General features: G+C 42.5%; 3 protein-coding genes across 10 annotated transcripts; 2 read left to right on the top strand and 1 right to left on the bottom strand.

Annotated features, from left to right (window-relative positions):
- Window positions 1–22: 22 nt before the first annotated feature.
- Window positions 23–3,196, top strand: ucn3l (urocortin 3, like). The gene is made up of 2 exons (XM_061269104.1): window positions 23–2,095; window positions 2,302–3,196. Exons 1-2 carry the CDS (start codon window positions 2,002–2,004, stop codon window positions 2,763–2,765), a joined length of 558 nt encoding a protein of 185 aa, XP_061125088.1. The 5' UTR covers window positions 23–2,001; the 3' UTR covers window positions 2,766–3,196.
- A 2,216-nt stretch (window positions 3,197–5,412) lies between these two features.
- copg2 (COPI coat complex subunit gamma 2) lies at window positions 5,413–10,200 on the top strand. The gene is made up of 23 exons (XM_061268817.1): window positions 5,413–5,573; window positions 5,973–6,025; window positions 6,094–6,174; window positions 6,238–6,309; window positions 6,375–6,454; window positions 6,532–6,607; window positions 6,683–6,775; window positions 6,843–6,929; window positions 7,002–7,159; window positions 7,234–7,367; window positions 7,438–7,505; window positions 7,575–7,859; window positions 7,948–8,191; window positions 8,262–8,337; window positions 8,400–8,503; window positions 8,671–8,796; window positions 8,860–8,928; window positions 8,993–9,174; window positions 9,245–9,374; window positions 9,448–9,545; window positions 9,607–9,745; window positions 9,808–9,906; window positions 9,992–10,200. Exons 1-23 carry the CDS (start codon window positions 5,537–5,539, stop codon window positions 10,120–10,122), a joined length of 2,622 nt encoding a protein of 873 aa, XP_061124801.1. The 5' UTR covers window positions 5,413–5,536; the 3' UTR covers window positions 10,123–10,200.
- On the bottom strand, window positions 7,920–12,520 carry mest (mesoderm specific transcript). 8 transcript variants are annotated; one of them, XR_009710891.1, is made up of 13 exons: window positions 12,381–12,500; window positions 12,028–12,195; window positions 11,834–11,913; window positions 11,659–11,736; window positions 11,446–11,582; window positions 11,303–11,361; window positions 11,198–11,238; window positions 11,048–11,118; window positions 10,879–10,980; window positions 10,563–10,639; window positions 10,430–10,493; window positions 8,642–10,118; window positions 7,920–8,166 (listed from the first exon to the last, which is right to left on the bottom strand). XR_009710891.1 is itself a non-coding variant. In XM_061268823.1 (13 exons), the coding sequence occupies exons 2-13, from the start codon at window positions 12,179–12,181 to the stop codon at window positions 10,248–10,250; spliced, it is 894 nt and encodes a 297-aa protein (XP_061124807.1). In that variant the 5' UTR covers window positions 12,182–12,190; window positions 12,381–12,510; the 3' UTR covers window positions 10,203–10,247. The 8 variants fall into 8 exon arrangements, 7 of the variants coding, with proteins under 7 accessions (XP_061124807.1, XP_061124808.1, XP_061124803.1 ...); XM_061268823.1 differs by lacking the exons at window positions 7,920–8,166; window positions 8,642–10,118 and adding an exon at window positions 10,203–10,365 and having other exon boundaries at window positions 12,028–12,083; window positions 12,171–12,190; window positions 12,381–12,510; XM_061268824.1 differs by lacking the exons at window positions 7,920–8,166; window positions 8,642–10,118 and adding an exon at window positions 10,203–10,365 and having other exon boundaries at window positions 12,028–12,083; window positions 12,171–12,203; window positions 12,382–12,473.
- Between the last annotated feature and the right edge of the window lie 1,758 nt (window positions 12,521–14,278).

Raw genomic sequence — 14,278 nt, 5'->3', positions numbered from 1 at the left:
GGATTTCATTCATTTTTGAAATTCTATCAATTTTTGTTTTTTGAACATGTTTTGTTCTAGTTTTGTTTTTGTTTGTTTTAGAATTAGATATTTTTTCAATACAGAATATTTCTTTGATTTTTCATTTTAGTTCATTTTGATTTTGATTTGACTTTTACGTTTTAATTTCACTCAAATTCTATTCATTTTTGAGCGTGTAAGTTTTAACATTTGCATTTGTTTCAGCAGTTATTGTTTTCTTTAAAATGCTAATTTTTATTTCATTTCATTTGTAGTTTAATTTGTTCATTCTACTAATTGTTTTGAGTCCCTCACGCTTGTGCGTCGTCACGCTAAATCAGTGGCGTAGCGACACTTGGGCAATGCCTCCTCCGTGTCTTTAGAGATATAGAGAAGCGCGAGGCTTCCCTGGAGGAGGTAATGACGGCTTCACTTTTTAAATACCGTTTTTTTCCATGTATAATGCGCAAAATTTAACTAATTTATTTTCCTAAGATCTGGGGTGCGCATTATACATGGGTACAAAAAAAAACCAACTTTTTTTTTTTTTTAATCCGGATATGATACGGAGGCCGCCATTACAGATGCGCTTTCTTCTCTGCTGTTCACTTCAAACACGCTCCATACGAACACAGTGCTCTCGTATCAGACGCTTGCTCGATCACCTGCTCGTTTGCTGTCACAATGTACCCTACACAAATCCGAAACATTTCTTCGCTATCAAGTTTGCTAGCGCATGCGCAGTGATACTGACCGGCAGAATAACATCCGGTTGTTCCCAAAGATGATCTTTTTTCTGAAATAATTTTACGTTTACGGACTTAAGTAGGAGTCCAAATTTGAATGCGTATTATACATGGGTACAGGCTTTTTTCCAGCATCACCATGCCGTTTTTAGGGTGCGTATTATACATGGGGGCGCATTATACATGGAAAAAAACGGTAAACCCACGTCGCTCAGTTGCCCGACTCCACACGAGTTCGTGATGTCACAGGGAGCCCGAACAGAATGGCAAAATGTCCCCCGCCATTAAAGTTGAAGAGGCATAGTCACCCGGTGAGCATGAGGTCACCGCCTCGCCGTGGTTATTATTCCCGCCGCGCTCGTTCCATCTTGACCCCCATAATTGCAGCCTGTAAAAACTTGCTAATGTGTTGAAATTACGTTGAGTCAACTGTTTGCCTTTCGGGTGCAGAAGGCGACGTGGGGATGGAACGCCCGCCCCTATCCGTACGAGACAACCTCGTAAAGAAAAAATACCCGTTCGGTATTGACTTTTACATTAGTGTGGACAACAGATGGTGGCAAATCCCAACCTTTGTCTAAGAGAAGCTCCTCCATGTATTTCCCCATAGTTTTTTCCCACGAAGATGTCTGAGATGGTGACAAAGCACACCTTTTGTCTAAGGGAAGCCTTTCAGTAGTTCTTTGGCATCACTATGCAATAAGATGGTGGCAAAGCACAGCGTTTGTTTGAATGAAGCTCCTCATTTACTTCAACATACGTAGTTCCGAGGCACCAAGATGGCAGCAAATCACAAGTTTGTTCTTAAGTGAAGCTCCTCCAATCACTTCAACATACAGTAGTTCCTAGAAACCAAGATGACAGCAAAGCACCACTTTTGTCTTAGTGAACCGCCTCGGTATACTTCAACATAGTTCCTTGGCACCAAGATAATAAAATACAAATGTACTTAAAAGTAAAAAAAAAAAAAAAAGGTTTGGGATATCAAATGTTATGGACTTAAATTTTAAATAAAACTGACCTGTATTTTTTATGCAATTCACTTTATAAGACTAGTTTTTTTTTTTTTTTTTTTTTGAGCCAACTGGTTTTATCAGCGTAGTGGAGCTGTCCGTGGTACTGAAACACGAATGTCTCATTTTAACACTAATGACTTGAACTTTACCAATGGTTGGTGTTTATTGATGGGGGCGTGGCAGCTGTATGCGTCACGCGGATGACGTCACAGTTGCTACTAAATGGAAGGCGGCTGTAAATGAAAGTGCAAAGTGCGGCTCACCCTTCTCGCAATCGGGATTGTTTCGTTTATTTTGGAAAGACTACCGTGTTGGTTTGCTTTGATTCGTGTGGTAAGTTTCAAATATTTTATATTTTCATACTTGAGACTCACATTTAAACAGCTATTTACATCCAAAAGTGAGTGTCGGGACAATTTGTACACTTTTTATTTTTATTTTTAAGTCTGCCTTCACAAATACATTCATGGTTGTTTTTTAACTCAATATTTAAAGTGGTTGTGCAGATGTACCTAATAAAGTAATCTTGAAACTTATAGAGGACCTCCCCCCACACGCGATGCTGTCGTCCCTTAAGACCCTGCTGCTGCTTTTGGTCCTGTGCCCGCCCTCCTCCAGCCTGTGCCTCCGTTTGGCCCGCGGCCGCTCGGACCTCATATGCGACCAGCAGATGGCCGGCGGCGGTTTCTCCTCCGAGGACGCCTGGGGCTCTCTGCTCCGCTCATCCGCTGAGTACCTGGTTGCCTCTGCGCCCGAGGAGTCAGCGAGCCGGGAGAAAAGGACATACAACCCGGCCAAGACGCGCTTCCAGACCCGGGCTAAGATCCGCGGCTCCCTGCTGCGGAACGGCGGCAAAGAGGAGCACAGGAGCCAGCTGACTTTGTCCCTGGACTTGCCCACTAACATAATGAACGTGCTCTTCGACGTGGCCAAAGCCCAAAACCTGCGCTCGAAGGCAGCCGATAACGCGCGTCTGCTGGCGCGCATCGGCCGAAGAAAGTGACCACTCTGAACGCCTCAGCTTTGTAGTTCAAAAGGATTTTGGTTTTCTTCATTTGCGGTCGCATTGTGTAATTGTTGGGGATGAATGACTTCCATACTGACGCCTTACTAACAAATGGCCGCATAATAACTTTATTTGTTGTAAAGGTGAGACCGACAAATTACAGGCTTCACAGCGTTGCCTATTATCAATCAAATTCAGTTAACAAAAAATATTTTAATTGATTCTGTACGAATGTTTTCAAGGACTACAGCCGACGTATGTAAACTGTTTTTTTCCGTTTCCTAGCGGCTTCAATTTCGATTCATTCAAGCGCTGTTGTTCAAAGTTTCTGCCCACAGTGCACAAAAGGTGTCAGTTGAAGAATGCATGGGAATATCTGTGTGAATGCGTGCGCCTCAAATGTGTTATTTTTATACTCAAAATTATTTTCCCCAAATAAAGCAGACGCAACAAACATGGTTGATAATGTATGACATCAAAACAATGAGTCACAATGACAAGTTTGAGATATGCTGCCCTCTTGTGGCGGATTACAGCAACTACAACCAGATGGCGGAATTTAACATAGCTTGGATCTTCCACATAGGAATGTTGGGGTCCTTTTTTGATTATATGATGAGACACAAACAAATATGACATCGTGTTTTAATTTGTTTCAGCACAAGATGAGCTACAAAGATGAGCCTGATCGGCTCCTGAGGTTTGTGACGTCACTTACAGACGCTCCATGAGTTACACCACGTTTATGAGATAAAAAATAAAACATCCATGAGGTAAAAAAATAAATATAAAATAAAACATGCATGAGGTAAAAAAATAAAAGGTAAAACATCCACGAGGTAAAAATAATTTAATTAATACAGGAATTTGTAAATAAATAATACATCCATGAGGTGTACCTAATAACAGGCCACTTCATTAGGGAAAAATCAGGGTCAAACTTAACTGAAAGTGAAAAAGTGCCCCACCCGCCCTCACCCCCACCTTCTGATTGGCTGGTTGATCTGTGACGTCACTCCATTAGGTACACCACCATTTTCAGGTGTACCTAATAACAGGCCACTTTATTAGGGAATAATCATGGCCAAAGCTCAACTGAAAGTGAAAATTGCCCCACCCGCCCTCACCCCCACCTTCTGATTGGCTGTTTGATCTGTGACGTCACTCGGACACTCCATAAGGTACACCACCATTTTCAGGTGTACCTAATAACCGGCCACTTTATTAGGGAATAATCATGGCCAAAGCTTAACTGAAAGTGAAAAGTGCCCCACCCGCCCTCACCCCCACCTCCTGATTGGCTGTTTCATCTGTGACGTCACTCGGACACTCCATTAGGTACATCACCACTTTCAGGTGTACCTAATAACAGGCCACTTTATTAGGGGATAATCATGGCCAAAACTTAACTGAAAGTGAAACGTGCCCCACCCGCCCTCACCCCCACCTCCTGATTGGCTGGTTTATCTGTGACGTCACTCGGACAATCCATTAGGTACACCACCTTTATGAAGTGTACCTAATAACTGGGCACTTCATTAGGGACAATTCATGATGAAATCTTCTGAAACTCCAAAATGACCACCTCCCCTCACCCCCACTTCCTGATTGGCTGTTTAGTTTGTGACATCACTCATGGACACTTCAATAGGTACACCACAACCATGAAATAAAATAAAAACCAGATACATAGTAAAACATCCATGAGGTAAAATTAGAAAATATAAATAAATAAATAAATAAATAAAATAAAATAAAATAAATAAATAAATAAATAAATAAATAAATAAATAAATAAATAAATAAATAAATAAATAAATAAATAAATAAATAAAATAAAAAAAATATAAATAAATAAATAAATAAATACATGAGATTAAAAAAAAATAAGTAAAAGATCTATGAGATAAAATTAAATAAATAAAGCCGCAGGAGGACAAGAAAACCCCCACAAAATCCCTACTGGGGAAACATGAGAAACCTTGATGAAGGACAATTTAGAAATTAATCTGTGCAGAGTGGGAATCGAACTCGAGTCTCCAGAACGCAAGGTAAAAGCTTTAATATCAACTAAGGATTAACCGGTGGTCCGCGGCTCCTTAGTGGTCCGTGGGAGTACTGCAGGGGGTCCGTGAAATCGGAAATGGAAAATATTAGTAACATTTTTACAAATAAATTTGATTTTTTTTTTAGACTATTTTCCAGCTATTCTGAGGAATCATTTACCCATCCAAATTATGTCAAATGTAGCTGAGAGTCCCAAAATAGACATACAGATGCAAATAAATAGCCTGTATGGCTATCCTCCTTTGGTGTAAAATAAAATATTCCGCCAAATCAGTGGTCCCTGAGTTGCTTGTTATAATATAACCTTGGACAAAACCAATTCAGGCGAACTCATTAGAATAGTTGGTTGTCGGTTTCCTAATTATTTTTTAAAAATCACAATATCAATTATAAATAACATTATTATATTATTTTAAAACAGACATATCTGTCTCATTTTTATCTTTCAATATTTAAATTGTAACGCTGTAATAATACATACTTTGTTACACTTTATCTTTACAATAAAGTTTTAAGAAAAATGAAAAAAACGTATGACGTTTTAACCGGAAGTAAAACCGTTTGTATGTGTGTTCGCGCGTGCGTGTGAGTGTGCGCGTGTGTGCCTGTCACCGGAAGTCAATTTAATTTGTGACTACGTGGAAGATTCTGCTATCATCCCGTCGTCGAACGTCTGCTGAGCGTCACCCAATTTCGACACGATGATTAAAAAGTTTGACAAAAAAGACGAAGAGTCTGGTGAGTGTTGATTGATCTTTGTAGGGGTGACTATGATCGGTAAGTTTTATGACACGGAGGCTAACGAATGGCGTGCTAACCTATTGCTGGCATAGTAGTTTACGATGAACAATCGGGTTGAAATAAGGTTACGATGGAAGTAAAAATGACATTTGAGTGTCTTTTTGATGCATATGTGATAAATAAATACACGCGTTACTTAATGTATTTTATAATATATAAATGATTGTTAAATAGTGAGCCTGGCTAAAGATGTAGCTTCAGGGCCAGGATTGCATGTATGTATCAACAACTTAATACCAAAAACTGTTAAGTATTGCTTTATTAAATCACAATCGCTTTTTTGAAGGTAGTCCGCTATGTTAGCATTGCTCGTCGGTGACGTTTGTTTTCTTTCAGGAAGTGGCTCTAACCCATTCCAGCATCTGGAGAAGAGCTCCGTGTTGCAAGAGGTACGTTTCCAAATTTGCGTTAATTCGTCATTTAATAATAGATTGAATGATTTTCGTTTCGTCCTCAGGCCCGCATCTTTAACGAGACACCTATCAACCCGCGAAGATGCCTGCACATTCTCACCAAGATTATTTACCTGCTCAACCAGGTAGCATAAAATAGCGCATGTCTTTTTAAAGGCAAGATTTTTCACCACCTTTTTTTGTTTTAGGGGGAACATTTCGGGACCACCGAAGCCACCGAGGCGTTCTTCGCCATGACCAGGCTCTTTCAGTCCAATGACGTAAGCTCAAATAATCAAATTTCAAGTGTTAACTCAAAGTGTGAAAATCTTTTTTGTCCTTTCAGCAAACCCTGAGGAGGATGTGCTACTTGACCATCAAGGAGATGGCCAACATCTCTGAGGACGTTATTATTGTCACCAGCAGGTTCATAGAGTTGAACTATTACAGTAAATTACTATTGAGTTATGTGTTTAGTAAATAGCATTGTTGTCATTGTGCAGCCTGACCAAAGACATGACTGGCAAGGATGACGTGTACAGAGGACCAGCGATCAGAGCCCTCTGCAGGATCACTGACGTAAGCTAACCCGAATCTTGGGACAGAATTAAATTAAATAAAATGCTGACCAACCATGTCCCCTGCATCTCTCAGACCACCATGCTGCAAGCCATCGAGAGATACATGAAGCAGGCCATCGTCGACAAGGTGCCGAGCGTGTCCAGCTCAGCTTTGGTCTCGTCACTGGTGAGACGCCGCTTGTCAAAATGTGCAATTGCAACGTTATGATTTTAACAGTAAGAATTTGCTTCAGCACATGGTAAAGATGAGCTACGATGTGGTGAAACGTTGGGTAAACGAAGCCCAGGAGGCAGCTTCGAGTGATAACATCATGGTTCAGGTTGGAATGTGCTATAGTATCTATCAACTCTACGTGAACGGTGGTGTGCTTACATTATACGTTGCGTTGCAGTATCATGCTCTGGGCCTCTTGTACCACCTGAGGAAGAATGACCGGCTGGCCGTCACCAAGATGCTCAACAAGTTCACAAAGTCGGGCCTCAAGTCGCCGTTCGCCTACTGCATGCTCATCCGCATCGCCAGCAAACTCCTGGACGAGACGGAAGGAGGGTAAGATGACAGAGGGACACTCAGGACAGCTTTGTTTGTTTTCACTCCTGATGGCCTTTTTTTTTTTTGTGCAGTCACGACAGCCCCTTGTTTGACTTCATTGAGAGCTGCCTGAGGAACAAGAACGAGATGGTTGTGTACGAGGCCGCCTCGGCCATTGTGCACATGCCCAATTGCACAGCCAGAGAGCTGGCCCCAGCCGTGTCTGGTAGGTTACAGCAAACAATATAAAATAGCTGAAGAGTGATCCTGATTTTTATTTTTTTTTCTTTCTGAAGTGCTGCAGCTCTTCTGCAGTTCTCCCAAAGCTGCACTGAGATACGCAGCAGTCAGGACCCTCAATAAGGTACTCCCACCTTCCTGTGCGCTTTCAGCCTGACATGTTGAAGTAACTTTTTTTTGTCCCGTCCACCAGGTGGCGATGAAGCACCCCTCGGCTGTGACAGCGTGCAACTTGGACCTGGAGAACCTCATCACCGATTCCAACCGGAGCATCGCCACGCTGGCCATCACCACGTTGTTGAAGACTGGCAGCGAGAGCAGCGTGGACCGTCTCATGAAGCAGATCTCGTCTTTCGTCTCAGAGATCTCGGACGAGTTCAAGGTGGTGGTGGTGCAAGCCATCAGTGCTCTGTGTCAGAAGTACCCCAGAAAGCACAGTGTCATGATGAACTTCTTGTCCAACATGCTGAGAGATGACGTAAGTAGCAAAGAGAATTAAAAAAAAAAAAAAAAAAAAAATCCAAAAAAAATCACTAGCTTTAAAAAGCACTCATCTTTATTTGAAGGGTGGCTTTGAGTATAAGCGCGCCATTGTGGACTGCATCATCGGCATCATTGAGGAGAACCCCGAGAGCAAAGAAACAGGCCTGGCACATCTGTGCGAGTTCATCGAGGACTGCGAGCATACGGTGCTGGCCACCAAGATCTTGCACCTGCTGGGCAAAGAGGGCCCACGCACCCCGCAGCCGTCCAAGTACATCCGCTTCATCTTCAACAGGGTGGTGCTGGAGAGTGAAGCAGTGAGAGCCGGTTAGTCGTGTTTTTCAATGTCCATGTAAAACCACATTTTTTTCTAAAACCTTTTTTCCCATCACATCAGCTGCGGTTAGCGCTTTGGCCAAATTTGGAGCTCAGAATGACGATTTACTGCCAAGTGTCCTGGTTCTAATGCAGAGGTACTTAAGTTTCTTTTTTTTTTTAAGTCACCAGATGTAATTTAAATGTCATGTCTGTGCAGGTGCATGATGGACAGCGATGACGAAGTGCGCGACAGGGCCACATTCTACATGAACGTGCTGCAGCAGAAGCAGAAGGCACTTAACGCTGCCTATATTTTCAATGGTGAGATTAGCTCAAATGCTATTGAGCATCAAATATAGCTAAGCATTTTCAGTTAGGCATGAATTTGTTCATTTTTTTTATTATTTTGGGAAAAAATTGGCCTCACTAAAAACATTTATCTTATGAATTTATTGATACCTAATGCATTCATCTCATGTTGCGTTCAGGCTTGTCAGTGTCCATTCCCGGTTTGGAGAAGTCACTGCACCAATATACGCTGGATCCTTCGGAGACGCCGTTCGACATGAAGACTGTTCCGCTAGCTACCACACCTATCACAGAACAGAAAACAGGTCAGTCAGAATTTGAAAATTCTGGGTTGGCTTAGCGCTTTTAAATGTGTCCTTCCCTTTCAGAAATCACTCCAGTGTCGACCAGCAAGCTACCGGAGAAATTGGCTCCATCACGCCAGGATATTTATCAAGGTAAGCATTTTTCTACAGGAATTTTTTTTTTTTTTTGATACTACTGGATATTTTTCACCTTCAGAACAACTGGCAGCCATCCCAGAGTTCCAGGGTCTTGGCCCGCTTTTCAAGTCAGCCGAGCCGGTGCAGCTTACTGAAGCAGAGACGGAATATGTGGTGCGCTGCATCAAACATACCTTTTCCAAGCACATGGTCTTCCAGTTCGACTGCACCAACACGCTAAACGACCAACTTCTACAGAAGGTTCAGGACTATGCAGTTAAGCACAATCCACTTCACTGGCTGTCAACTAATAGCGCAAACGGCATTCCAGGTTCTTGTGCAAATGGAGCCTTCGGAGTCCTACGAGGTGCTTCACTACGTTCCCGCCGCCAGCCTCGCGTACAGCCAGCCAGGCTCCTGCTACACGCTAGTGAGCCTGCCCGATGACGACCCGACAGCAGGTAGGACGAACAGGGACATCAGATTGGCCAGTTCCTGATATTGAGGCATTCAGACAATGACACTCGTTTGCAGTTTCGTGTACGTTCAGCTGCACAATGAAGTACCTGGTACGAGACTGCGACCCTAACACGGGAGAGCCTGACGACGACGGCTACGATGATGAGTATGTGGTAAGTAGCAGCGTGCCATCAGTTTGTCCACCACTTGTTTCATTCCTCTCGCTGGCCACAGCTGGAGGACCTGGAAGTGACTGTGGCAGACCACATCCAGAAGGTGCTGAAGCCAAACTTCGGAGCAGCCTGGGAAGAAGTGGGAGATGAGTTTGAGAAGGAGGAGACGTTCGCTCTGGCGTCAGTGCGCACGCTCGACGGTAAGCTTGTGAAAACTCGTCGGAAGTTTTGAGTCTTTAAATTCAATGTGTTGTTCTTACAGAGGCAGTGAAGAACATTGTCAACTTCCTGGGCATGCAGCCATGCGAGCGCTCGGATAAAGTACCGGAAAACAAAAATTCGCACGTTCTCTTCCTTGCCGGCGAGTTTCCCTCCCCCCCAAAAAAATTCCATTCAATTTGTAAAAATATTAAAACTCACATTTTTTTTTCCTTCTGATTTCACAGGTGTTTTCCGGGGCAGTCACGACACGCTTGTCCGTGCTCGCCTTGCACTGGCAGACGGCGTCACCATGCAAGTGACTGTCCGAAGCGACGAAGAAACAGTCGTTGACGTCATCCTGGCGTCTGTGGGCTGAAGTGCAATCTTTCATCGTTAAATGTAAAATCTGCTACTTAATTAATCTGGAGGAGAAATAAACTGCATCTACGACAAAGCTTTTGTACAAAACTATTTATTTGATCAAGCTCTGCTCACTCAAGTTCAAAATGAGTGAATAAATTTTAAGTAAGCGGCAAGAAAGCCTATGGGGTCTTCCAACTGTGGGTAATGACCGATGTACTCATTTAACACGGTGACAGTTGACCTTTTCACCAGTTTCCTGTGGAAACAACACACACACGTCACTTGCATGCTAACAGAAGCGGGAGACGAAGAACACTCACTTGTAAAGTTCGATAAACTCGGGATGGGGGTTAACCGGATCCATTGGGCCGTAGATCAAGTGCACTGAAAGATGAGGACATTAGGAAGGAGTCTGGACGTGAAATGACAGACTGTGTGTGAAAAGTCACTTACGTGGCACGGACGTGGAAGTGAGCGCGCCGACCCATCGCTCCCTGTGTTTTATTCTCTGATTGATGTACTGTAGAAGACTGACACGGCAACAAAAACAGCTCTTATAAAGTGGAAGCGGAACTTGCTGTTTGGCTGATTTTTTTTGTCCTTAATTATGGTAAAACAATTTGGGGCATGCTTGGATTGTGACAAACTGAATATTTACACCCACTCGCTGGCTTATACTGCCCCCTGGTGGACTATATGTGCACAATTATTTAAATGTCAACTTTTTTATAAATAAAATACACTATAGAGTGGTATTAGTTTTTCTTACCTGTCCAAAACAAGGTGCCCATCATTGTAGCGAATACTGACCCACATGTTCCACAACTCTGCGTTCGTCGGCTTCGTGTACGGCCCGAAAACTTCCCTCATCCTATCATGCAATCAAAAACCAGTAACTTTATTGTACACGATTGGCTATAAAAAGAAAAAATGCCAACCCATTGTTGAAGAACATATAGTTGCCGATCCTCAGGAGGATAGGAGCCAGGTACGTGGAGTCCTTGAGAAGCTTCGGAAACAAATAATGGATCTCGGTGAAACATCGTAAATCTCCGTAGTGTCAAAGAAAGGCAGGCGGTTGGACTGACCCTCTGCAGCAGGCGAGGATAGTTGACTTCCGGGAACAAGCCTGTGGGGAGCACGAGTCAGTCACAGTGTCTCTGAAAATACAGGAACATACCGCAAACACTAACCTCCATTTGAGAGACAAAGACTTTTGATGTTCAGGTGACCTGTACGGTTCTGATCCCTCCTATGCAGACAAGAAAACACAAGCTGTCAAAAGTGACAATTTTTCTTTTTTTATACAACTATAGAAAATAAGCATGAAGTCTACCTGTAAACCAGCTCTAGCGCCACCGTGTCACCGTAGTCATGAGCCACCAGGTTGATACGCTGGTTGGCCAGACCCAACTCTACCACCAGCGCTTCCACCACGCTGGCCTGCTCAAAGATGGAGTAGTTGTGTGGTAGCTGAGTACCACAGCAACAGGAAAGCCAATAAATTAATTTTTTATTGATTTGATAGATTTACGCACGGGACACCCACTGGCTTGTCGCTTAAGCCGAAGCCCAAGAAGTCCAGTGCTATTACCCGTATGAAGTGTTGGGTGAGCTGATGCCAAATCTGTTTAAGGATGGAGAGAGAGCAGACTCACAAAACTAAATTAACAAAATTATAAATTAATATTCAATTAAGTCGCGATGGAATGTGTCGCTCGGACCTTGCTCCAATCATAGCTCGAGGCGGGATAGCCGTGGAGGAGAAGAACGACGTCGGTATTTCCCAAGGTGCCAGGAGTGTCTGATGGGACATGACACGTTACACATACTGATGACTGTAATATCAGCGCAAACTAATAAGTGATCGCTTGAAATATTTGATCCTTCTAAAATAAAAGTGAAATCAGACGAACACCTATGTAGAAGATCTTGTTCCCCCTGAAGGTGAAGGTTTTCCCGGCGTGTTGCCACCTGCGCACGGCAAACGACAGCTTAGGCGGCGGCATGTGGACGTAGACAGCAATCAGCGGAATGCACAGCAAGCCAACTTGGACCCACCACTCTCTCATCGTGGACTGCTTAGCTCATGTCAATAAAGCAAAAATAGAACATTGACATGTCATTTTCAGACATTTTCTTTCACTTTGTTTGGACACTTAATCCTACATTAGCATTAGTTAGCACTAGCACTATGGTAACACATTTAGAGTGCTACAACTAACAACACGTTAAAATATACGCGCCCGGAAAGAATAGACGTGGTCCTACCTTGGAGATATTGGCACATGAAGCGTTTACAAGGTTTTTAAATCTTCAGTCCCTAAATAACACTCACGTGAAGACATTCACTTAGTGATTAGCGTCCATAGCAGCGAAGATTAAGAAGAGGACAGATAGCTCACTCTAGTTCATACTACATAATGACTACATAATTTCACAATTTATCAACTTGTGTTCATAAAGTGTTGGACTTATAATCATCCAAGTTATGTATTTTGTAATGGAATCTATTAGTGTCGACTTTTATTTTAATTTTACGTTGTATAATTGTTATTTAGTGCAGCGAGAGTACGTATTGTGTCATTAGACGATCTGCGTTGTCCACGAGAAAGGATGAGTCTTTACTACAGGGGTCCCCAAACTTTTTCCTGTGAGGGCCACATAACCTTTCCCTTCTCTGATGGCGGGCCGGTGGCAGTTTGTAACAGAAAAAGTGTGACGATCGTAGGGGAGCTTAAAAAAATTATTGTTTTCCAGAAAGCCACACATAACCAAATAACGGTTATTTAATAACCCTTTCCAGGTTCTTTACAGAAAAAAAGTCAGGAAACAAATAATAACACTATTAATGAAATAAATAATAACTAAACCCTCTCTGAGTTCTTCACAGAAAAAACAGGAAATAAATAACTAAATAACTCTCTCTGGGTTCTTCATAGAAAAAAAACCATAGAACATTAACTTTCTGTTGTGCCATGAACAATCTTAACAGATAAAAGTTCAGCTCAGTTGTCAGAGCAGAACCTCTCTGACACATATGAGCAGTCTCTTAAAGTTCTTGTGTTCCTTCCTTATAATCCATTTGTAGGTTCCAGTAGGCTTGTAGACACTGCTGTCTTTTTTGTTAAAGTTTGATAGTGCGTCATAGTCTGGAGTAAAATTTGTTGTGGCAATTCTTAGGCGAGATCCGAGGTGTTTGTCCGTTTACCTCGATCTGTGACGGGTAGATGTTGACGTTCATGTGGCTGAACGTCACGTCGCGTACGTCGAGCCAAATTGGCAACTCTTTTAAACGCTCGGCACTGTGTTCACCCTGCTTTACTTGGGCGACATTTTAACGGAAGGATTCCAGGGGAAGGTTTGTGGGTGGCTTTAGCGCAAAACTGCATCTGAAAGCTCAGCGCGCAAATTACAAGAATGCTGTCGTCACAGCCCACGCTCTAAATTCGGGACTGATACAAATAGAGCGCGAGTGCGCCATGTCCGTACACGCACTTGTGAGTGTGCACCGAGCTTTCTGACACGGCTTCCGGTAGTAAATGCGCAGGCGAGCGCTTCCCCATCTACTGGGCAAACGCAGTCATTGCAGGCAAAATGAGCAAAAAAAAAAAAAAAAAGTTTAATAATACAATTTGTTCAGGGTTGGCGGGCCGGATTAAACGGTCCCGCGGGCCGTATCCGGCCCGCGGGCCGTAGTTTGGTGACCGCTGCTTTACTACCTTCTAGTGGCCAAATAGTGTAAATACAGGTAATTGTACTGTATTAATAATGTGCAGCAGTTTAGTTGAATCGAAAACTCTTATTCATCCATTTTTTAATTTACTATAATCACTAATAATCGGTCATATTTACATGAGCACCGTTACTGGTTTCTCTGGACCGTACCATCTCAATTGTTTACATTAATTCCTTATTTTTCTATTTGCTTTGACTATATGTATATATATTTTGGAGTTATGCTTGTTTTCCAACTTTGCACAACAATAATAATAAAGGCTATTGTATGATAGTTTATTGTAATAAATGAATCAGATTTCAAACTTAAATTCTTAAGTTGAAACAACTGAGTCAAGCCGAGCATATGTGTGACACAATTACCTTTGACCTTTGATTCCTTGCTAATCTTATCTGCAATAAAATAAATAAGGCCACGTTAAACATTTCAG

Source organism: Syngnathus typhle, linkage group LG21, assembly GCF_033458585.1.
Source record: "Syngnathus typhle isolate RoL2023-S1 ecotype Sweden linkage group LG21, RoL_Styp_1.0, whole genome shotgun sequence".
In the NCBI taxonomy this organism is placed as follows: Eukaryota; Metazoa; Chordata; class Actinopteri; order Syngnathiformes; family Syngnathidae; genus Syngnathus; species Syngnathus typhle.
Note: the sequence above shows the minus strand (reverse complement) of the source record. Positions and strands in the feature narration are given on the sequence as shown.

What these genes read in the sequence shown, in the direction of transcription:
- ucn3l (XM_061269104.1), top strand. Translation starts at nt 2,002, where the DNA reads ATGAAAGTGCAAAGTGCGGCTCACCCTTCTCGCAATCGGGATTGTTTC. An exon ending in GGTTTGCTTTGATTCGTGTG is followed by an intron (nt 2,096 to 2,301) that starts GTAAGTTTCAAA and finishes TGAAACTTATAG; the next exon opens with AGGACCTCCCCCCACACGCG.
- copg2 (XM_061268817.1), top strand. Translation starts at nt 5,537, where the DNA reads ATGATTAAAAAGTTTGACAAAAAAGACGAAGAGTCTG. An exon ending in GCTGGCCCCAGCCGTGTCTG is followed by an intron (nt 7,368 to 7,437) that starts GTAGGTTACAGC and finishes TTCTTTCTGAAG; the next exon opens with TGCTGCAGCTCTTCTGCAGT. An exon ending in CCAACATGCTGAGAGATGAC is followed by an intron (nt 7,860 to 7,947) that starts GTAAGTAGCAAA and finishes CTTTATTTGAAG; the next exon opens with GGTGGCTTTGAGTATAAGCG.
- mest (XM_061268818.1), bottom strand. An exon ending in TCGGCTTAAGCGACAAGCCA is followed by an intron (nt 11,583 to 11,658) that starts GTGGGTGTCCCG and finishes TGTGGTACTCAG; the next exon opens with CTACCACACAACTACTCCAT. An exon ending in GCGCTAGAGCTGGTTTACAG is followed by an intron (nt 11,362 to 11,445) that starts GTAGACTTCATG and finishes TTGTCTGCATAG; the next exon opens with GAGGGATCAGAACCGTACAG.